General features: G+C 38.3%; 2 protein-coding genes across 9 annotated transcripts in view; both read right to left on the bottom strand.

The window, feature by feature from the left end:
• The window catches only part of STK31 (serine/threonine kinase 31), a 57,641-nt gene extending 57,038 nt beyond the window's left edge, over positions 1-603 (bottom strand). The window contains exon 1 of one of the 5 annotated variants that reach the window (XM_016159602.2): positions 527-603. In XM_016159602.2, the coding sequence (XP_016015088.2) occupies positions 527-588 (62 nt within the window). In that variant the 5' untranslated portion in view covers positions 589-603. The other 4 variants (XM_016159607.2, XM_016159604.2, XM_016159603.2 and 1 more) reach the window with 4 other exon arrangements.
• A 3,748-nt stretch (positions 604-4,351) lies between these two features.
• On the bottom strand, positions 4,352-22,078 carry FAM221A (family with sequence similarity 221 member A). 4 transcript variants are annotated; one of them, XM_016159609.2, is made up of 7 exons: positions 21,977-22,078; positions 19,655-19,828; positions 16,424-16,614; positions 14,562-14,768; positions 10,404-10,505; positions 8,110-8,207; positions 4,352-4,761 (listed from the first exon to the last, which is right to left on the bottom strand). In XM_016159609.2, the coding sequence occupies exons 1-7, from the start codon at positions 22,039-22,041 to the stop codon at positions 4,693-4,695; spliced, it is 906 nt and encodes a 301-aa protein (XP_016015095.2). In that variant the 5' UTR covers positions 22,042-22,078; the 3' UTR covers positions 4,352-4,692. The 4 variants fall into 4 exon arrangements, with proteins under 4 accessions (XP_016015095.2, XP_016015096.2, XP_016015097.2 ...); XM_016159610.2 differs by having other exon boundaries at positions 8,110-8,192; XM_016159611.2 differs by having other exon boundaries at positions 8,110-8,189.
• Positions 22,079-23,238: the final 1,160 nt, after the last annotated feature.

Genomic DNA, 23,238 nt, shown 5'->3' with positions numbered 1-23,238 from the left:
CTGCACCCCTTTCCTGCAAACCCGGATTACCAAATGGTACATCCAAATCTCCAATGCACAGCAATTGGAATAAGTGAGTCCAGGTCACTCCTTGACAACTATTTTGGGAGTTTTCGAAGCTTAAATGGCAAAGAATTTGCAGGAAGAGAAAATTCCACCCCACAACAGGCCTGCGTGTCCCCGTCTTCCTCGAAAACCCTCAGGCCTTGATTGTCCCAAGCCGGTTTCACCTGCTGGCAAAGCCGGGGTGCCCCTAACCCTCAGAGGCAGGCGGGCGCTGGAAATGCGAAGGCAGGCCGGAAATGGGCCTCGCCCCACACTTAAGAGACGCAAACGCCAACCAGGGGTAAAACTACAGTCCCGGAAGCGGCCACCACCGAACACACCAAAAGGACTACTACTGACCTCACGCTTTCCACCGCAGAAGCCCTAGAAAAGTGCCCGGGGCCCCACATGCTGGGCGCTCAGCCCTGCGCCCACCCCCGCCGCTCACCGTCATCCAGCCGCGGCGCACGTGCGGACTTACCGCGCATGCCTCGGCCGCGGGGACGCCACACGGCGCCTGCGCGCGCGGCTCGGCGCCATCATCCGGGTGAGGCGGGAGCCGTGTGTTCACGTGGCCGCCGGGGCTCGAGGCCTGCGGCCCGCAGCGGGGCGCGCCGGGCGGGGCCGCGCACGCGGAGAGCCGCGTGGGGGAGGCTGCGCACCCGGATTTAGGCCGCCCACCCCTACCCCCGCACCTCCCCTCCCCCCACCTCGCACCTCCCCTCCCCCCCACCTCCCCTCCCCACCTCCCCACCACCCCTGCACCTGCCACCGAAGGGCGGGTTGTTTTCGCGAGGCTTCGAAGAATGGCAGGGTGTAGGGGCGTGGATTTCGTGGTCTTTCCGAATTTGTTCACGCTGACTTAAGTTTTAAAAAAGACAAATCCGAAGAATCCCAACATTCGTTTCACAAGATGGAAAGAGGAAAATGACTTTGGTAAATGCAAATGTGATTTTCAGATTAGTAGCTTTACAAGCACTTCTCAGCCCAGCCTTAGCATTGATCTCTCCCCCTTGTGCGGCGCCTTTTTTCACATTAAGATGGGTTGGGGTTAAATATAGCTTAGCTATCCAGTTATGTGCAGATTAATACAACTTGTGGCAAACCTTGCACAACGGTTAAAATTATCTCCATTAATTGAACACCGTGATTGAGGTATAATTAATAAGCTGCAGGTATTAAATATGCAGTTTGATTAGAGCAAACATGTATACACTGTTGAAATCATCCTCACATCCAGATAACAATCATTGCCTTTCCCCTTCCCTCCAAACAGTTTCCTTATAGGCCTTTATAATATTTGACTCCCCAACCTATCACAAGTGACAGATTCTGCTTCCTGCCGCCATACATTAGCTTGGCGTTTTCTAGAAGTTGGTGTTAATGAAATCATACAGTATGTACATTTTGCCTGGTTTCTTTCACTCAGCATAAATATTTTTGAGATTCATCTATTTTGTCTTATGTATCAATAATTTGTTGCTCTTCATTGTATAACAATTTATCTGCTTTCTGGTGGACATTTGAATCACTTCCAGTTTAGGGTTGTTTCAAATAAAACTGCTGTGAACAATCAGGTGTAAGTCTGATATATGTTTTCATTTCTCGTTAATACCTAGGAATATGATTACATCATATAGTTGTTTAACTTTTTAAGAAACTGCTAGATTGTTTTACAAGGTAGTTTTACTATCTTATATTCCCACTGGGAGTGTTTAATAAGAGTTCTAGTTGCTCTATATCCTATCATTTTAGATGGTCAGTTTTTAACTTTAGACATTTATGTATAGTGGTATCTTCTTGTGATTCTCATTGCATTTCTCTATTGACAAAATGTGGAGCATCTTTTCACATTTATTTTAGGTGAAGACTCTGTTCACATCTTCAAAGGAATTTTTTTTTCTGAGTTTGAGTTTATATATTGCGGGTACATCTCCAGATTTGCAAATATTTTCTCAGTTTGTGGCATGTCTTTTTCATTCTCTAAAAAGGGTATTTCAAAGAGTTCTTGATTTTGATAAAGTGCAATTTATCATTTTTTTTAATGGGTCTTTTGTGTTGTAGCTAAGAGGTATCCGGCTAACCCAGACCACAAAAGGTTTCTTCCATATTTTCTTCTACCAGTTTTACATGTCTAGACTTTACATTTAGATTTAAAATTCTTTTAAAGTTGACTTTTGTAGAAGATGGGAAGCATGAATGTTTTTTGCTATTCCTGTTGCTCTCTCTCATCAAGCCTTATATTCCATGCCCTGATCCAACACCCTCAAGACCTACCCCTAGACATATTTTCTGCTAATGCATTTTAACCAGAACCTACAATTCATTCAGATTGTAACCTATCTACCTGTAAGAAGGACTGAATTTCCCACAGGGTATGCTGAGACCTGAGCCAAGTTATCAGTTTGAAGTCAATGAGAGTTCACAGGGGCAGGTATTGAGGAGGACAAGTGCCATCTTACAACGCAAGTGCCTCACAGGTGCAGGCTGCACTCCTCTAACAAAATGGAGAAAGCTGCTTCTGCCAGCTGAAGGGTTCAAGAACACCTGAGGATTCAAGATCAGGCTCACCAACACAAATGTCCCCATCCCATAAATCAGAGTTCCAACCTCACCCTGTCGGCATGCTGACATTGTTGGAGGTGATCCAGGCCGTGCACTTTCCTTTACAGGCTTGCCACTTTACTATTAGATTAGGGCCGACTGTCAGTGTGGATTGCCTTCATCTATAGGAGATGAGGCTTTTTCAAAAGGGTGCTGTTGAGGCATTCTGGCTTTCAGAGCATGCCTTGACTTAAGGAGCTAACATGAACCTATGTCATTTTTTTTTTCAAGACTTCTAAAAAAGTTAACAATAGCTAACCAAAACCTCCATCTTTATGATTTCTATTAGTCCTATTCCACTGTAATGCAACAGCTACTATATAACCTAACACTTCACCTTCCACCTGCACTTAACCCAAATCCACTACAGTAACTGATGCATCTACATGCCAGGAATTATTACTACCCCCACTTAACACCAGCTATGGGGTCTTTATTGTCATCTGTCCAGTGAATTATCCAGCCACAAGATCCCACCCTGAAGGTTTGCTTTCTAAGTATGTTCCTGGTGCCCATCTTAACCTGGGTTTAGCCCCCACCTAAAAGCAAATCCAAAGACAAATGTTTACATACAGGTAATTTATTTGGGAAGTGATCCTAGGGAAACTGTTCACACAGACCCAGGGAAAATCCCCAAGACTGAAAATCCACCTCCATAAATGGTAGGTTAGGAAAGACTAAAGAAAAGAAACAGGCCACTGCAGTCTGGCAGTTAAGTTTATTAAGGGAAACTTACACGAGGCACATCTCAGGCAGCTGCAAGACAAAGTGGATATTGTCTGTGCTGCTTGACAGACACCAAAGACTTATATAGAACAGGGCAGGTTGGATGGGGGCACTGGTACGTGATCAGTCCCAGGTGTGAGAAAATGCCTTGAGTGCTTGCTTGGGTTAGGATAAAAGCCTGTTCCAGGAACCAGCATAATGCGAGACATATTGGGAGAAGTACTGGTTTATGTCAGAAGGAAAGTATCAATTTTGATCAGTCTATGAGAGGGCTTATAAGAAGGGATCTCTGTTTTGGCTGAGGCCCAGCCTGTGGGTCCAGGAGCAATCACATTATGAAACAGGCTCTCCACAGGACCAAAGAGAGGGATGAGGGAGTGGAAAAAGAGGAAGCTAAAATAAGGCTGTATTATAGAGTTGACCACTATTATGGGTGACTAGTGCTCAATTCCACAAGATTTTCTGAGGAAGCTTATGAAAGGCATCTCAGAATTATCTTCCCAGCAGACAGAAAAGGGAGTATTTATCTATGGGCTTCCACCTCCCATTAGTCAAGGGTGGTCTCAAAGTCATTAACATCCCCATATCTTTTATACACATATGATGCAAAGGAGTGGGGTTCCAAGGGGACCCAAAAACATGGTGTCAGAGGGTCCCTAAAGAAGAAAATCATGATATGGTCCCAAGACAAGGTATCATCAAATGGCTTCCACAGGAAGCTGTCAGAAGCCTACTTGGAGGTGTTTCACAGCAGTAAGAGGAGTAAGAGGTGGGTTCAAAAAGATTTCAAGTGGCACATGATGGGTGTCAGTACAGTTATATAGAGTGCACGGTTAACAAAACAACTTAAAAATCAGTAAATACTGCTACAAAATGATTAGATAATTTTGAAATAGTTTTGGTTAAAAACAAAAATCAATATTACAAAGTTTAAAAAATAAAAAATTAAGTATTTAACATTTTGAATGAAGCAAGTGGCCCTTAAATATTTGTTCAAAACGTCAACATCTTTAATTTTTTTAAAAGTTGAAAAATTAAATTATGATAGACTGAAATTTACTGTTCTTTCAGGTTTTGACTAATATGAAAATAACCTCATTTGTTAGGAGCGAAAAAAGTATGTACAAAGTAGTAGATCATGAATCTTGACAAAATATAAGGTATTTTCACTTATTTAAGTAAATTAAGGAAACATCCAAAAAGACATTTTTACACACTAAAAGTAAATAATTTGTGAGAAAATAAACTGTATTATTATATTTAAATAAACACGAAAAAGACATATGTAGATGATGGTTTTAATTTCCCAAACAGTCTTCATGAAGGTTTTGAACTTGATGGCAATGGTGCTTTTCCTTTATGCTTAGCAGCCTTTTCTATTTTTATCTGTAAATGTAAAATATTGATATAATTCATAAAACATCCTAAAGGAAAAAACATAGCACGTACTTCATTTGAATTCATGTTTTATTTATCACAGCCATTTCACAATTACTTAGCAGTTATTAAGCTGCTAAATACTAAAGCCAAAATCTGATAGTTAAAGGGACTAATTACATTTTTTAAATGTGGTTTGATTTCAACTTTACATAAGCATTTTAATAAAAATAAAATAATGAATATTACTTTGGAAAAAATGAATAAATTAAGTTTAATTGCCAATAAAATTTTTTTAAGCTGAAATACCTAACCCTTACATCCAGCCTAAGCACATTCCCTATAGGGTTACAGAATACACCTAATCTGGCTGGATTATCCCTGGACCATGGACTGCTTAAAGGATAATTCTGGTTTCTACATTTCCATGGGTGTCTACCTTCCTGAAGGTTGTCCTCCTCCACTGTAACTGAAGCAAAGATAACCTAAATGGCATCAATCTGATATTTTAGAAACATATAAACCCCTTCCATGGGAAAAAAGATCCCAGAGAACATAAAACCCACCTGCCTCATACTACCACGCACACACATACCAATTCCCAGAGACAGCACCACTGACTTACCCTTGCAAGAGAAGGGCAGAGAATACATGGGGCATGGCAGGGGGAGGCAGGGCCTCTTATCTTCTAAGGTGACAGGAATAACATCAGGAAACCAGAAGGGACCTGGTAAAACCACTCTCCCCGATCTCACCAAATTGCAAATAACATCCCGGTCATAAAATCAGGTGAATCTCACCTGTCTCTTCCCTCTTTTTTCCCTCTCTCTGCTCTTTGAGACTGTCGGGAACCTTATTCAGAAATCGTACACTTTTTTTTGGCTCTCCCATTCATATCACTCTTGCATACTGTATCAATCAACAGGTCACCTGAAGGACCCCCAAGGAACACTTTATCTAAGGCAAATATTATAGGCTTTGGAGTATTTGAATCCTATCTCTATCATTTATTAATTATTTGAAGCAAGTTATTTTAACCAACAGTTTTCTCATTTGTAAAAAAGATCATAGTAATAGGTACTTATCAGGGTTCTTCCAAAGGTATAAATAAGACCATATATATAAAGATCAAGGTATTTAATAAGCACTCAACAAATGCTAGCCCCCTTTCCCCTCCCATTGAGGGCCAAGTGTTAGATTTATAGTAACATCCAAAAAAACAAAGATGCTAAATAAACGAAAGTCAGAAAAGTGTTTGCTCACTTGAAATACAGGTATACCTCATTTTATTGCACATCTCTTTATTGCACTTCACAGATCCTGCATTTTTCACAAATTGAAGGCAAGACCCTCCACCAGCAAAAAGATTACTACTCACTTTATTGCATTACTCACTTTACTGTGGTCTGGAATCTAGCCCACAACATCTCCCAGGTATGTCTGTATGAACATAACATTGGTTTGGAAAGTGGCTCTGAACCCAGCAGGTTCAGTTTCTTAATCAGCTCTTTTCCCTCAATGGTATATGTCTCATTTTTTTTGGAGTAAAAGAAGAGTAGTAACAATGGTGTATGGTACATGTCAGCTCAGAAGTTGTATAGGTTTGAGCTTCTTAGTGTTTGTACTGCATTCATCATACAGGGAGAGTTGATAAGCTGTATCTCATAAATCCATAAATCACACAAACCAGAGAGTTATCAACTACATCTCATAAATCCATAAATTCTAGGTCTATTTATAATAAGCAGTCTGTGTGGGCCAGGTACATCCTCTAAAACATCCACAGATAAGAACTCCCGTTATCTTCCCACAAGCAAACACCACTGGAATGTTTTCAAGGCAGTCACCAGCACACGGGCTTCTGAAGGGGGGAAGAAAGGCACCCTAGAACTCTGTCCCTGAGAAGCCTGTGAGGAAAAACTAAAATTTAGCCCTGACCGTTTGTGTTTCAAGAACAGATTGTAATGATTAAAAGTCTACTCTTGATGCTGCTGCAAAAATAGTCTTTTTTTTTCTTCTCTTCTCTTTTCTCACTTGAAGTATTTTATCTCCCTCCCTGAAATCCTACCACGTCTTTCCCTTAGACCAAAGCTTTCCAAAAAACTTTCTGCATTGTCGAATAAGGTAAACACTAGCCACATATGGCTACCGAGCCCTTCAAATGTGACTAAGGAAATGAAATTTTAATTTTAATTTATTTATACTTATAAAGCCACATACAATGAATGGCTATAGCACAGATATAGAACATTTTAATCACTGCAGTAAGTTCTGTTTTCTAGCTCACCTCATACCATATAAGGACTCTTCCCTCTATTTCAAAATTCTTAGTTAAGAAAACCAAGCTAATCTCTCTCTCCCCCTACTCACTTCCTCTGCTCTTGGATAGTGAATTTATTTAATGGCCTCCTTTTTCCACACCTTCAATTACTGAACAAGTTCTTGTTTAAGAGTTATATAGGATACAACAAAAAGTGACAAAAGAGTCTTTTCTTTTGTGGCATTAATTACTTAGTTGGAGAGATAAGAAATGCCTACAAAGCAACTATAAAATAATCCTAAGGAAAGCACTTTGGGGAATGTGCCATATGGCTGGATACCATCCCCCAGACCTCATTAAGCCGACATCCTTTCATCTGGTGACAAACAAAAACAAAGCTCTCAGATACCAACACTGCCACGAAACACATCAAATGTGTAAGTCAATGGCATGTAGGAAAAGGAATATCAACTATATCTATTTTTTAATTTTCTATAAATAGTTACTGAAAAGGTATTACATACAAGAAGGCACTGTACTTAATTCCCCCCCCAAAAAATACAAAGAGTAAAACACTACACTTATCCCTAAGCAGTTTACAGTGTGGTGGAGAAATGATGAAAATTATCATTACAGATATCTGAAAACACATCATCAATACTGTAGCTGATAAGCCTTGGAAATTGTTATAAAAAAAAACCATTCTTTTAGTGTTCTGTTTCTTAAAGACAATAGGGTAATTTTAAAGAGTCTAGCTAAACGTAGAAGTCACTAAGAAAAACTACATATTATGAATTCAAGATTCATATAATTTACAAATCTGCTGATGATTGATAGTTATTATTGGCAATTTTACTTGTATATTTAGTCAACCTTAATGATTTCCGTAAGTTAACCTGCGTGTTATATATCATATAATTCCTTAGTCCTGTTTATCGCCAAATTGTTTTAAATAAGCCTCAGGGCCCAAAACCTGCTATAAGTAAAGACTTAATGAATTATTTTTCATGACAATCCACAATCAGTGGTATAATCGTTCTATAGCATCTTTGTTACAAGTAAATGCTTAATGTAAGCAGATTCCTCCACAGACTCACCCTTTCCTGGTATCGTCTTTCAAAGAAAGCCATATCGTCCTCGTCAGGTCTTTTGAAGGAAGAAACTTGACTACTTGTACCTACTAATAAGAAAAATTCTAAGAGATATATTTCTAATTATAAATTCTGAAATTAAAAAAATAATAAGTTTCCTTCTACCTGGCAATAATTTTTATTTTTCAAACCAGAAATGGTCTAAATGAAGAATTGATCCTACTACCTAATCCTTTTTTAGAAAACAGAGCATCATAAGACAAAAGTAATTTTCATCAGCAGACATCCTCCAAGTATTCAACTGGTTCATATGAAATAACATATAGCTATTTCATATAAGAACACGCTTAGTTCAACTTACATTTTACATTTTATAACTAAACTAGCAATTCACATAACACTGTAACAGATAATGAACAGAAATAATTATAGAGGCGCTATGGTCTAAATGTTTGCGTCGCCCCCCCAAAAAATTCATATGTGATGGTGTTAGGAGGTGGAGCCTTTGGGTGGTGCTTAGGTCCTAAGGGTGGAGCCCTCATGAATGGCATTAGTGTTCTTAGAAAAGAGATCCCCCAGAGCTCCCGAGTCCCTGGATGTGCACAGAGCTTCCACCATGTAAGGACGCAACAAGCAGGAGCCAGCTATGAATCAGGAAGAAGACCTTCACCAGAACACAAGCACGCTGGCGCCTCGATCTCAGATTTCTCCTCCTCCAGCACTGTACGGAATAAATTTCTCTTGTCTATAAGCCAAAATACCAGCCCATGGTATTGTGTCCTAGACACCCAAATGGACTAAGACAGTTTATGAAGGCAACCGTAAGTGATTAGACTACCTGCTTGAAGTTTTCAAAACTAAAATAATTTTAACCATTTTCCATGGTATTCGCTTTTTAAAACTATAATCAAGCACTAGTTTTTGTGCTGAAAGAAATTTTAAATTGCTTCAAAAGGAAAATCGGGGGGTTTTCTGGTTGGTACACCAAGAGCCGAGTTTCATAGAAAAGTTCACCTTTGTTTCAGGTAAATGCCTTGGTTGGGTCCCTTCATATCCAAAATAGAGTATCAACCTGAACACCTGTTCTAGATTTTAAAGCACATGAATTCACTCTCAACCAGAACCACAAAAATCACATAACTCCAAATAATCATCACAGAGTATAACCACACTCTAACAAAAGCCTTGTTGAGAAAAATGAGAACAATTGATTCGAATATGTGCTATCTATTCATTCTTCTAAAAACTCTGGGTCTTTCTCTGGACTGTCTGAGCTAAGCCTCTTGTAGAATCACCTTAACTGAGTTGCACTTTAATGGTAGGTTACCATTTATCTGGTAAAATGGTATATTACCACTTTTATCAAAGGGACTATTAGAAATAAGCAACCGTACACTGCATTTGCTTAAAAAACAAAGTTTCTAAGGACCTTAGGCCACTGCATCACTGAGGGTCACTATACAGACATCTTTAAAATCCAGCATTGAAGTAACTTCCATTAGCACTGAGGAACTCATGTTTCCTCCTTTCTAATAATAACACATATTCACATCTCCTTAGTGCCTTGGCTACCACGACATTCAGTCAAAACTGAAGCTTAATGCAGCAATTACATCAACCTTGAAAGTTGACACAATTGTGCCCTTTTTCTTGGTTTTGATCTTCTATCTCTATTTTATCATTACTACATTGTGGGTTATTTTGTAAGCAGCAGACTTAAAATCTCCTGTGGAGAAAGTCAGGGTGCATGAAAAGTTGTATGAAAACAAATAAATCAAAGAAAATTCTCATTTTAAAATATTTTTAAATATTAAATACCTAGTAAATCATATAAATTCCTTCTTCAATGTTTTTGTCCTTGCTTTCAGTAAAGGAAATAGAACACAAGTGCTTAGAAAATGAATTCTATTCATTTTTAATATATAATTTGTAAATGATAAAACCTTGCTAACCTATAATTATCACCGGATTACATCCTGGTGAGGAGACCTTGAAGGATCAAGGCAATTAGTCCACTAGAGGGCTCTCTTATTCAGACATCAAAGCAATAATGTGTACCAGAGTAAGGTTTTAAAACTTCAAATTACTGTATTACCAGTTTCCTCATATTTCTCAGGTTTAGCAATTTTTTCCCAATTAAAAAAAAATAAGGTTTCTTGCTTTTTATCAGTTCCTGGCCAATACAAAAATAAAATGATAATCAAATTGTGATAATAATGGAGAAAAAGAGAGAAGTCTAGAAAATTAATCTATATTCTTATTTTCTACATCCAAAATATTTCTCAATCTAATTTCATTACCATCTGTTAGTGTTTCTGGAGATGATGATGCTTGAAGTGCTTTTAGAAACGGGTGGTCCATGGCCGTAACTGGAGAGTCTAAAAATTCAGCTGAAGGTGCACCTGATAACAAAATACATGAAGAATGAAAATTAAATCTCCATCCTTTAGGGTACAAAGTTATTTCAAATGTGAAATAAATTAGAGCCTCAGCAGAATCATTAGAAAAATCCTTTCTGTAAAAAGAAAAGTTTCATTTAGTTTTTATCCACCATACAAAGGCAAATGGGTAAAAGTATTTTTGTATTTCTCAGGAACCTTTTTCACAGAAAAAAATATTATGCACAAATGTTAACATCAGTAAAGAAGTATAGAACCTTAACACAGTTACAAAACACTATTAAAATCAAGACATTTGTGATAAAGAACTTCTAGCTGAAGAGGACAGAATAAGTATATTTTTACTCTATTCCTCACTGGGAAACCATCTGAAAACAAAGTATGAGAAATAAAAAAAACTTCTTTACTGAAATGAGGAACATCTGCAACCCTAAACCACAAACTACAAAGACCAACTGCTAAATACAATGACTTTTGGACCAAAAGGAAGGAAGCAGCAGAGAAAATTTAAAAGTGCTGTATTTTCTTCACAAACCACCACCTCCCCAACATCCTACCTCCATCCCGCAGGTAGAAGAAAATAAACTTTTAGTCCTATTCGGTTTCAAAAGTTAGTAAACAATGTATGGCAATGCTCAGTCCTTCAGATTCCTGCCCCTCCCCTTCCCCAGCTCCTCTCTCCTGTGGTTTGTGGGACTATGAGACAGGGGTTTGGGTCCACTCATGTCCAAGTGCTGTCCTCTGGTTGCTGCATGCACTCCACATCTCAAATGCTCAAGGCTGGCCTAAGTTGTAATATAGTCTTTCAGTTTGGTAGGGCCTGGTAGCTTCACACTTGCTCTCAACAGAAGTACCCTCGAGGCCTGCCATTTCCTCCAATGAATCCTCCCAGAGCAGAGGGGACCACCCCTAGCTCTGCTCTGGTGTCTCCCTCCATTGCCCCTTGCTATGGCAGATGCCACAGCAAGCCCACTGCCTCACAGTTCATTATGAGTTGGAAATTATGGGCTCCTGGAAATGTCAGCAAGCGGTCTTCTCTGTCCAGGGTTCCACATGGCTAACAGAGCAGACATCTCTCTACCCCAGGCTCCCTTACATCTAAAATTTAGACAAAATATCTTGTTTCCTCTCCTCACTCTTACTATGCTTCACCCCATCTTCCCACAGGGGCCAGAAGGGGAAGATTGTCTTTCTTTACATTATAAAGATGCTTAAGTGACAAAATACTAGAAGTCACAAAAAGGCAAAGACGCCTGCTACTACCACTATTATTCAGCATTGTTCTGAAAAGGTACCAACCATTTTGATTAGTCAAGAGTAAGAAAAGTCACATATTGGTAAAGAAATGGTAAAAATATCATTATTTGCAAAATTAACTAAATATTGATTTAAAACTTTAAGTAAAGTAATAATGACTGGTAACAAAAGCAACATAAAACATTTGCTATTTATATATAAACAATAATCAGCTAGAAAATACAAAGGAAGAGAAAAAACCCAGGTATGCCAGCTATTTAAAAAAGATAAACTCATAAGTAAAATTAAGAAAAATTGTGTGGGACTTTTATGAAGATAACTTCAGAATTCCACTTAGCTAGATAGAAGACAAATGAAGACTCAACATTTTAAAATACCAATTCTTCGTATATTAATCTGTACTTTACAATGCTTTTATAATAATAGAGTGGGTTTCAAAAAATGACGCCAAAGTTCTGAAAAAATTAAAAGCTAAGAATTGGTCAGGAAAATTCTGAAGTAATACAATGAAGTTATATATATTAATTTATTATAAAGCTGTAGTAATGAAAACAATATGGCAGCTGCACAGAAAATAACAACAATGAGACAAACTAATAAGCAGAGAACAATTTCTGGGTCGAACCAAAGCAACCCTACTACTTACTATAACAGAACAAAATGTTTCACTTCTCCGTGCAGAGGTTCCTCATCTGTGAAACAGGATTAATAGCAGCATCCAACTCAAGAGTGGTTGCGAGGATTAAATGAGGTAACAGATATAAAGAAGTTGGAACAACTCCTGGCAGTACAAAGCTGAAATCATCATCACCAACATCATTATCATTCATTTTTTTGGCCACTGGTAATTGAGTTTTCTGCAACTGTTGCATGTGCCTAATAGAATCATGCATCCATGAAAACTGAAAAAGGATTTATTTATGGAGTTTAACAAGCTAGTTGTAAAATTACTTAGAAGAGAAAATGCACAAATATATCAAGGCAATCTTGGAAAAAAAACACATACCAAATATGAAAACACGCTATGAAGAATAACAATTAAAAATATGTAATGTTGGCACAGGATAGAAAAATAGGCCAATGGAACAAAATAGACGGTATGACAGAATGTGATAAAGTTTCAAAGTATTTGGGAAAGATAACTTGCTATCAATTTGAACAAAAACTGAAGTCATACACACCTCACACTTTCACAAAAAAATAAATTCCAGATGCATTAAAAACTAAACATAAAGACAAAAAAAAGTAAAATGAAGAACATATTTACAAAATTGGAACAGGGAAGGCCTGCCTCCAAAATTTAAAAACTACAAAAAAAAAAAAAAAAAGACTAAAAGAAAATGCCAGATTGGAAGATAGTATCTGCAAAAGAACTAACTAAGGATTAGTATACAGAATCTATAAGAAGACTTTCTAAAAATCGATGCGAAAAGATAAAAACAAGAATGAGCAAAGTATATGAACAGACAACTCACAGAAAGTAAAATGGCCAATAAATATGGGAAAATGCTCATCTCACTTATACCAGGAAAATCAAACTGAAACAATGATAACATTTTCACACATCAGACTAGCAAAAACTTAAGCTTAAGAATATCTGTGATTAGCATAAATGGGAGGAAATGGGTAAGCTAAAACATCAGTAGAGGAACTGTAAACAAGCAGGTTTGGAGGACAGTTTGACAGAATGGATTGACGTTTCACATGTGCACACTTCTCTGTACTTCTCTCTATCTACCTTAAGAGTCAAATTCACATGGTATACAAGAAAGCAAGGTCAAGGATTTTTCTGGAAGGACTGTTTGTAAAGAGGCAAAAAAAAATGGAAGCAATCTAAGTGCGATAAAATGGTTTAGATAAACTGATATATCTATTGTGTGGAATACTAAGCATCAGTTAAAAAGAATTAAGTAGACGTGTGTGTCCTGACATAATAGGCCTTCAAAATTTTTTCTGAATTAAAAAAAAGTAAACTATAAAAATGAATGTTAAAAAGAAAAATTCATATCAATTGATGACAGCAAATACCCTGTGGGCAAGAATCTGGGGTAAATGCAAATGTCCAAGGTGGCCTTCATTTCTATTGTTTGAATCTTTTAGAACAAGATAATATTCCTTTATAGTCATACAATTTTTATAATAAAAAAATTAAAATACATGCCTGTTGCAACAAAAAAATCCACACACATACACAAAAGCATTTAAAGTAGATAGAAGCCATATTCTTCTTCCCAATCCCACTTAACTCAGAAGGCGCCAGTTCTCTGCAATGGTTTGAGATATATCCAATTAAATTTTCCCCACACTACTTAAAAGTTCTATGTATACAAGCAGATATATGTATATATATATATATACACGTATACGGACATACACGCAAGCACGATTATAGATGTGATTACATGTGTGATTACATGCACATGTGTATTCACAAATGAACAGAAGGCCACATCTCCAAAATGAAATGGTCAAAACAGCAAATATTGCATATAATAGGGTAATAGGTAAACTATATATCAAATAAAAGAAATATCATTCAGCTATTACAAACAATGGGGTCGGGGTTTTGGGCACAAGTACTGGGATAGGAGTGATCTTTTTCATGTTTTCTAAATTTTCTGTAATGACTACTGCAGAGTAGCAATAAAACCTTTTCAAAAAGATAAAAATCAATTGAGAGAATTTTTCTGGAAAAAAAAAAAGACATGAGGAATACGAAGTGCTACAGGAACGGAAGGCTTCACTGTCACCAGCGCGCATACGAGCAGCATGCCAAGCCCGCGTTTCCGTGTCCCCACTTACCCACTCCGCTGTCATCTAGCCGCATGTAGCCTTCCGCCAGTGAGCTGAAGCCAGTTAATCCTCCCATTGCTGCATAAGGCACGTCCCGTCCTACTGGTTTTCCCTGAGCCAATCTTTCTTGCTTAGTTTCCACCACTGTGTCATGGGCGTATGCCGGCTGACCACAAGTACAAGTGAAGCAGCTGTGGAATCCGGAACATTTGGAACCTGAATCAAGACGTAAAGAGAGTTAAATGTTTTTAAACATAGGTACTAAGCTGTCTACCCTAAAAATGCTCAGCTTGGCCAAAATCACTTGACTCTAGATTCCTCATATGCTACCCTCTGGCCCCTGTAACTCTTACCTCCAGCCCTGAACTCCCTTCCAGCCACTGCTCTCACTTCTAAAAGGCACAAGAGTGGTAAGGGCAGTTGTGGCAGAAAAAAATATATTGGAAAAACCAACTAGGACTGAAAGAGATTGGGCTAAACACTGAGAAGCCAGTAAATGCAGACCCTCTCCTCAAATACTGAGTGAAATGCAGGTGTGGTAGGATATCCCAGTGACCAGGTCCAGGTGAAGAGATAATGTGGAAACCTCCCTATGGACCAATTCCCCATACTGATAGGCCAACCCATAGACATAGAAAAGCTGCAACGGAATACTGTTTAACAATAAAAAAGAAGTAACTACTGATACATGCTACAACATGGATGAATCATAAAAACCTTATGCTGATTGAAAGCAGCCAGTCACAAAACACCACGTATTCTATGAGTCCATTTATATGAAATGTCTAGAATAGGCAAATCGATAGAAACAAAGTAGATAATTGGTTGCCTAGGGCTGGGGGGAATAAGGAATGACTGCTAATGGATATGGAGTTTCTTTTGGGGGTGACAAAAATGTTCTAAAATTTATTATAGTGATGGTTTGCACAACCCTCCATGTGTTTGTGTATTTTCCGGTTCTTTGGAAAGATATTCCTGTGAATATATTTAAAAAAATTAAATTGTACCCCCGAAATGGGCAAGTTGAATGCTATATAAATTGTATCTTAATAAAATAGTGTGTGTGTGTGTGTGTGTGTGTGTGTGTGTAGCTATACTAAAGTGGAAGCCAGAATACATCATTAACAAAATCTTTACGCACTCACACTTCTGACAAATGTGTCTGGAAACCAAGGCTCATGAGTTTTACCCAACTGCTTCCATATTTAGCCCATGAAACACATTTATTCCTGCAACTGTCATTAAAAAATACTTTATATTTCAACATAATATTTCAATTCAATGTACTAGAAAAACAACTGAAATACTATCTTCTGAAGAAAAATACTGGACTAATATCCTTCCTACTTCAAAGGGTTTTTGAAAGGATGATCCAGTAAAAGGGCATATGCAGGCTACAACTGGGTATAGGTATTGAGGTAAAGGTGCTATTGCATCTAAAGTGCTAAAATTATCATACTACATGTTGCTTTTCCCGTCAGCCTATGTTTTAGGCAATAACATAATAATCTACAAATTATAAAATTTTTATTGACTTATAAATCCCTTTCATAAATCTATAAATAGAACTGAGCTGATAAAAACTCCTCTGTTCAAAAATTTGAAGCCGATCACATCTAGTGATTCTTTAACATCTATTATCATTAATTGATTTATTTGAATTTGATGAGATTAGGGTTTATGATTGCAAAGCAAACTAATAACTCAGGGTTTTTCCCGCGAAAATAGAATTGTAGAGTAGCTATCCATCAAATTTTTCTTAGTAGTTTCATATTGACTCTATAACTGAATAAAACTGGCACAAAACATATTAAATATTCATTAAAGAAATAAAGACATTCTGTTGGTGTGTTTATAATAATGTAACTCACAGGCATTGCACGTAAAGCCAGGCGAAGCACTGTGTTGATCAGCAAAGTGCTTGCACCTGCAGCGAATGGGCTGCGCTCCATTCAAAGGGACATAAAGGTAAGCCCTGCACTGGCACCCGGGCACTCGGCAAGGCAGACTAATGGGGCGCTGCTGTGGAAGCGTTTCAAAGTCGGTTTTATGTTGTTTATATCTAAAAGAAAAGAAAAGAAAAGAAAGAAAAACACAATGCAGGTATTGCCAAAAATTGCCATTTCTGTTCTGTTAAGCAAAATGACTGTTTCGTTGTTCTTGTTAGTAAGGTGAAAATAAACTTCCCTACCTGCAGTATATCTGTCAGCTATGTTGCTTTGGTCAGAGAAAATCTTCACTTTTAGATTTTTATTTTTAGTTATTTACATATTGAAGAATTTTCACAATAATATACAAAGAAATATCATATAATTCCCTTAAAATACTTACCACTACAGATTCCTTAAAATGGAAACACAACATAAGAGTGTGAAAAAGTTCTTTATATCCTTTTTATCAAAGTGTATTACTTAAATTTATTTTTACAGGTTTGCTCTTTAAATAAGTTCAATAAACATATATTCATGTATTTTACTATAATTTACTTTTTAAAATAGGCCATTTTCTTCCTTTTCATCAATAAAATATTAAACTAGTCTCAATATTAATCTAGGTAATAGAAGTTAAAATAACAATGAGATATCATTTCTCACTTAGCAAAGAGAGCCAAAGTTTTTTTTCCTATACAAAATTTCACAATTATGCCAAGAGTGTCAGAAAAAAAACCAATCCCATTTAATGTTTTAAGAAGTTAAGTAGACTCACCCTTTAACCCAGACAGTTCACTTTTGAAAATATACCCTAAGAACTTTGTGCATAAAGATATCATTAGCAACTGTACTTACAATAGCCAACACACACACACACACACACACACACACACACACACACACACACCTTACAAATAACAAGGGAATGCATAAGTAAATTACTAAACAAGTTTTCAAACTTTTTATCAGTGAAACCCATTTCTTCAAACAAAATCTTTTACAGAACCGAAACATATAAAATAGATAAAAGCAGAATTGGTTAAAGCAAGGGGAAGAGCCAGAAATGGAGTCTGCTCTTCCCCTAACCTGCCGTTCCACTTTGGACACGCGTGAGATGCCCTCACGGTTCTGGAGAACACACAGTGAACACACAGTGAACACGCACTGAACACTGGACTGCCTGGAATATCGAGTAGATATTAAAACTCTTGTTTGTGATTAGTACATAACGATGTGGAAATACATTTCTGTAATTCTGTCATGAAAACCTGGATCTATGTATAGATATGCACACATAACTAAATGAACTATGTAAAGAAAAGATTACATGAATATAGTAAAATATATTAACAGCAGCTAGCTTTGAGTGGTGAGTCTTCATTCTATAGATTTTCTACAGATTCTTCATTTTCCTTAATAACAGTGTTTCACTCGTATAAGGAAAAAACTATGTAGACAGAGATCTCACTGAGTGACCAGTACTAAGAACTTTTCCATTGAAGTTGAGTTGAGAGAATTTCTAAGGTTAATTCCACACTATAATTATATATAGGTAAGAGACAGGCACTAAATTTGTACAAGAATAAATACTAAAACTAACACAAATTTACCAAATTTCTCTTCAATTCTGAAAGATATCGACATAACCTTCATCCTCCAATCCTCCAATGTTTTTAGTTGGGATTGCTAAATAAGTTCCAAGTTAACCTATATACCACATTACTCATCCTAGCAACTGCCTGACAACCTGCAAACTACAAGTCTGTAAATAGCAACTACACAAAGAGTCGCTCATGAAAGAGGCCCAGAAACTATCAAAATAGGGTGGTGCTCTTTCCATGGTTCCTTTGGAACAGACAGTAAAACTCTTACCTAAAAACACATAATGGGCTCATGATTTTTCCGTGAAGCATCTTTGTCCTTTTGAGCTTTACAGCTGTGACCCGTGACAGTAAAATTTAAAGTAGAACACGACAAATAGCCCAATGCAAACCTCAGCTCAGGTAACACAGCAAGGATCAGCCTCCTGTATTTCCTTTGCTTCACGTGCTTTGCTTGGAAACTGGCGACTTGTAATGAAAGGCTGTGTGCTTAGTACTTTTGTTTGTTTAAAGAAAGGTATTGAAGCAATAGGTTTCTTTTTTTTTTTAATTGAAAAGTCCAAGTTCATTTGGGTTTTTAATTAAACACAAGTTAAATCTGAGGGTTCATTACTAGAAACATAAACCCAAAGTTTTCCCAAAATCGGTTAGTTCTCACCACCTGAAGAATACTTTATCTTTTCAAACAAAATGAAGTATTTTCTAAGGACAATTCATTATTTCAAAAACAAGAATAAAATAAATCGTTATGATCCACTTAGTGCAAATTTAATACAAACACACTACAGTTTTTTACAGAGCATGTCATAAGAATACATTAGAAATTATCAGCACAGGTTAGAACTAATTCTGAATGTGCAGACATCCAATTATAGAAATGTATATATGTACTCTGAGATGTAACTTCATTTATTTCGATTTCTGATATTAAACTCTTTAGAGCTTAATACTTATTACATAGAAAGCATCTCTCTTAAATAGAATTTAGCTACTGATTTGTCAAAAATAACTTTTTGTTAAAAAATATTTGAAAATCTTGGAAAAATAAAAATGTTGGGGAATATTTACAACTCTACCACTAAGACAAACTATTTTGATAAATGTCTATTAGGCATATCTTGACAATATGTTTCTTAAAGTATAAAGGGTGATTAATAAATTTGAGGAGAAATGCTTCTTTTTGTAGACTGGTAACCTGTTCAGTGTAGGTCAACTCAAACAGTTCCACAGTCTGACAACCTGTCCTCTACCATCTTGTCCAGTGGTGGACTCAATCTCCAGCTAACCAAAAGGTCCCTGGCAAAGCCACAGGGCCACCAATATCTTTTTTTAACAATGGCAACAAAAGAGATACTGAAGGTGATAGGCTCTGTATGAGTTCTAACAGAATATAATAGAAATTTTTTAATTACAGCAAAAAAAAAATTTTAGATAATTCCTAGTGCATAACCTAAAGGCATGCTTTTGTTTTTGAATTATCACAAGTAATGTTATTTATAGAAGGAAGATATTCTGTGGTACCGTTTTATATTTTCTGATTACCAGAAAACTTAGCAATAAAATATCTCACCTGTGTGTACAAAAACACAGTGTCTCTGGACCCACGAGTTTGCAATCCATTCCAATTGGCGATCGCCAGCTCACAAATAATCGGTTCTGTAAGCGTGCAGGTAAAACTTTTCTTTTGTATTCTTCATATTCTTCAGGAGTAAAAAGTTTCCCTCCATCGTCCTCACCCACAATTCTACAACAATAACACACACAAAAAATATTTCTCTTAAGCCTTGAGCTTTATTTTCCAGGTTACAAACACTAAACTATACTTTCCAATTTAAAAATTGAACTATATTTATATAATCAAAGGAAAGCTGCTTCAGATTTTTTACTTTACGTTCATGTTAATAGCAAAAGTGCACAATATAACCTTTTGCTTCTCATATAAAAGAGAATTATAAATACAAAAGTCAAAGAATTCCTAACATCTGACTTGACTGATCAAGGTTTAACACTGAAAAATGACCACATATTCACCTCAATTTCTCCTTTGATTCGAAGCAAACATGCTCATTCTTCTCATTAAAAGCTGGAGCCTAAACTGCTAAAATCTCTAACATTTTCCTCCTTCAAAAATAGTACCGGCCCCCCCCCAAAAAAATAATACAAAAAACAATGCAGAAGACAACACGACTAATGCACATACCTGACCCCAAACCCTGGCCAGTTTGAACTAACATGGGACCCACAAACACCATTGGATCTGCACAATCTCAAACCCACATCTGCTGTTAGATAATGAAGTGCATCATTGCTTAATTCCAGAAAACCTTAACATTTTATAGGAAAAATTAAACCACTGCTATTTCTTAATTTCTTAAGAAATTAGGAGTTAGCTTCCCTGGAGTAAAAGAAAGTACAATTAAAAGAATTCAAAATTGAAGAAAATTCTCCTTGAAAATACCCCCATTTAAAAATCACGAAAAATGTTATTTGCAGAATGCTACCTGATTTTTGTGCAATCCATACCTTTTTCAATACTCTAAAGACTTTAGCTGAGGTAAATAGAACCAATTCAGAAGCTATGAAACCATGACAACCTTTTTCCTTATTTAAATTAATTTAGACAGACAATAGCAAAGGGGGGGGAGGCGTTTCTTTTGAGACCATTTCATTTTATTATAACAACCAAGTAGTGAACCAACAGGTAGTGGAAAGACCTTAGGATCAATGTAGGTCTTTTTAAAGATCATTTGTATTTAAGTTATAAATCAATGCAGCTAGAACTTTATTGTAGTTTCACAAACCTCAAGGGATCTAGTTCAAATGCAGATTCAGATCTTAAACAGGCCTGAGAGCATTTCTAACCGGCTCCCAAGTGATGCCCACAATGCTGGTCCATAATTGCTATACTTTGAGTAATAAGGCTCTTTTAAAGGGTATTGTTCCAGATTTTTTATGTTTGCAAAAAAACAGTTTTCCACCAGGCCCGAACATTTTCTGGGTCAGGCAAAAGAACTACAACTGGGAGGCCCACAGTCCACTTAAACTAAATAATCTAAATACCTAGGTTATCAGTCAACACCAGGGCCCAGCAACCTGGTCCTGGGGAGAAGCACTGGAGACTTGGAGGCTAAGGCAGCCGGTTCTGCTCTGGGTGATCTGGGCGACCACCTTTAGGGAGAGCAGCCCATCTCACTCAGGTTTCCCAGGCGGAGCTGTGATTGTCTCACTTCCCATTTAGACACACGCATTCCCCTCCAACTCCGCGTCGTCCTGCCTGTCCCTGTCCAGTAATTCCCACTCACCGAGTTTCCCAACTGTCAAAAACCTTCCCTGAGAGAACAATTAAAGAACATGTCACCGCTGCAGGTGCAACTAGCCTTTGTCAGGGTCCAGGGCAGTGGCGCCCACAAGCCGAAGGGGCGGCTGCGTTTCCAGTTTCGGGAAAGGAATTATCTCCAGAATACACTAATCGGTGTCTTTCTTCCAAAACCAGCACCTTGGGATTGGGAGCACGTTTGGAAAATTCACTAACATGAAAACGTAATTCTGCTAACTTTTATAGGCCCCGAATACTCAATGTGTAATGGCCATCTAGGAAAAACTGGACCTTTGCATAAATCTAAGAGTTAATAATCCTTCTTGGAAGGGGTGGGAGCGGGAGACCTCTTAAATAGCCCTGGAAGAGACTTATTCTAGAACTGTGTGTCACTACGACGTTTAATCACAGAAAGACGAAACTTGACATCAATGTAATGCCCTCCCAACAGCCCGGGAACGGATTCCAGGGCGCCGGCGGGCGAGCGCCGCGGCCCCGTCCGCGTCCCAGCGCTGCTCCCGCGAGGGGGGCGGGGCCCGCCCGGGGCGCCCGCGCCCCGCGGAGCTGCCGCCTCACCTGCGGTACTCCAGGTACTCGTCCACGGCCGCCGCGCCGCCGGGAGGCAAAGTCAGCCGCTCCATGGCCGGCGGGGAGGCGAGAGGCGCGGCGCGGCGCACTCCGAGCCCGCCCTGCGCGCGAACGGACCTCGGGGCGAGTCACGAGCGGCCCCGCCCCGGCCGGCCGCGCCCCCTCCCGCCCGCCTCCTGATTGGCCCGGCCCGAAGGCGGCGCTGACGACGCGGGCGCGCGCGCTTCCACCTGGCCGCCCACGCGGACGTGAGAACCCGCAGTCTGCACGCACAGCGCCGCCCCGCGCGGGGTGCCAGCTCCGCACTTCCCTCCTCCTGCCTTGCTTCCCTCTGTCCTTGGCCTGGCAAATCTCCTTGTTAAGGAGTGCAGATAACAGATGCACAGAACGAGGCTGTTTCTTTGTACAGGGCTTTTCACTGGTTTTTAAGAAAATTCTGGATATGGCCCGCCTCCCCATAATCTCCAGACTTTTTTTCAAAATTGCCGTTTAAAAAACTGTGAGGTCAAATTAATAGTCCTGGGTGTCTGCGTCCCATTCAGGTGTCGCTAAAGGTGCAGGTTCTTCAAAGGAAGTGAATAGCGAGTTTAAGGGGAAACAAGTAGAAACAATTCAGTTAAGTTTTATTTAAGCCATTGGAAATATTCTCCACGAAAAATCTTGTTTCAAGTTGAATTATCAAGCAATTAGTAATTTGGCCATAGTTTGGTGTAGCAACTCAGAAAAGGAGTTGAAATCCATCATTGTTCGGGAGTCATAAAACTGTAAGGCTTCCTAGAAATCATCTTGAGCGCCCTCTATAAACTATCTGGGCAGGAGAATCAGTAAACAAGAAAAATAATCCGTTGAACTACAATACTTTATTTCAAAAGTACTCTCCTGAATATTTTAGGAAAGTCCCAAAGGCAAAATATGTAGACAGATGGTTTCGGTCCCCCGTCTTTCTTCTCAGTGCCCTCTTTCGCCTTCTAAAATCCGTCCTCCTGCTCGGACAGGTCTTATTCCCGCTTTGACATGCTCACTACTTTTTAATTACAGTTGGCCCTTGAATAATGGAGCGGTTAGGGGTGCAGACCACCCCTCCCCCACACTTCCACTCCTTCCCCCTCCCCACCCTACCCCCGCAGAAAATCACATATAACTTTTGACTACCTAAAAACTTATCTACTAATAGCCTTATGTAAACTGAAAGCCTTATAGATAAATAACATAAACCATTGATGAACACATTTTGTATGTTATCTGCATTA

The sequence above is a fragment of the Rousettus aegyptiacus genome, unplaced genomic scaffold (assembly GCF_014176215.1).
Source record: "Rousettus aegyptiacus isolate mRouAeg1 unplaced genomic scaffold, mRouAeg1.p scaffold_m13_p_13, whole genome shotgun sequence".
Taxonomy (NCBI): domain Eukaryota; kingdom Metazoa; phylum Chordata; class Mammalia; order Chiroptera; family Pteropodidae; genus Rousettus; species Rousettus aegyptiacus.
Note: the sequence above shows the minus strand (reverse complement) of the source record. Positions and strands in the feature narration are given on the sequence as shown.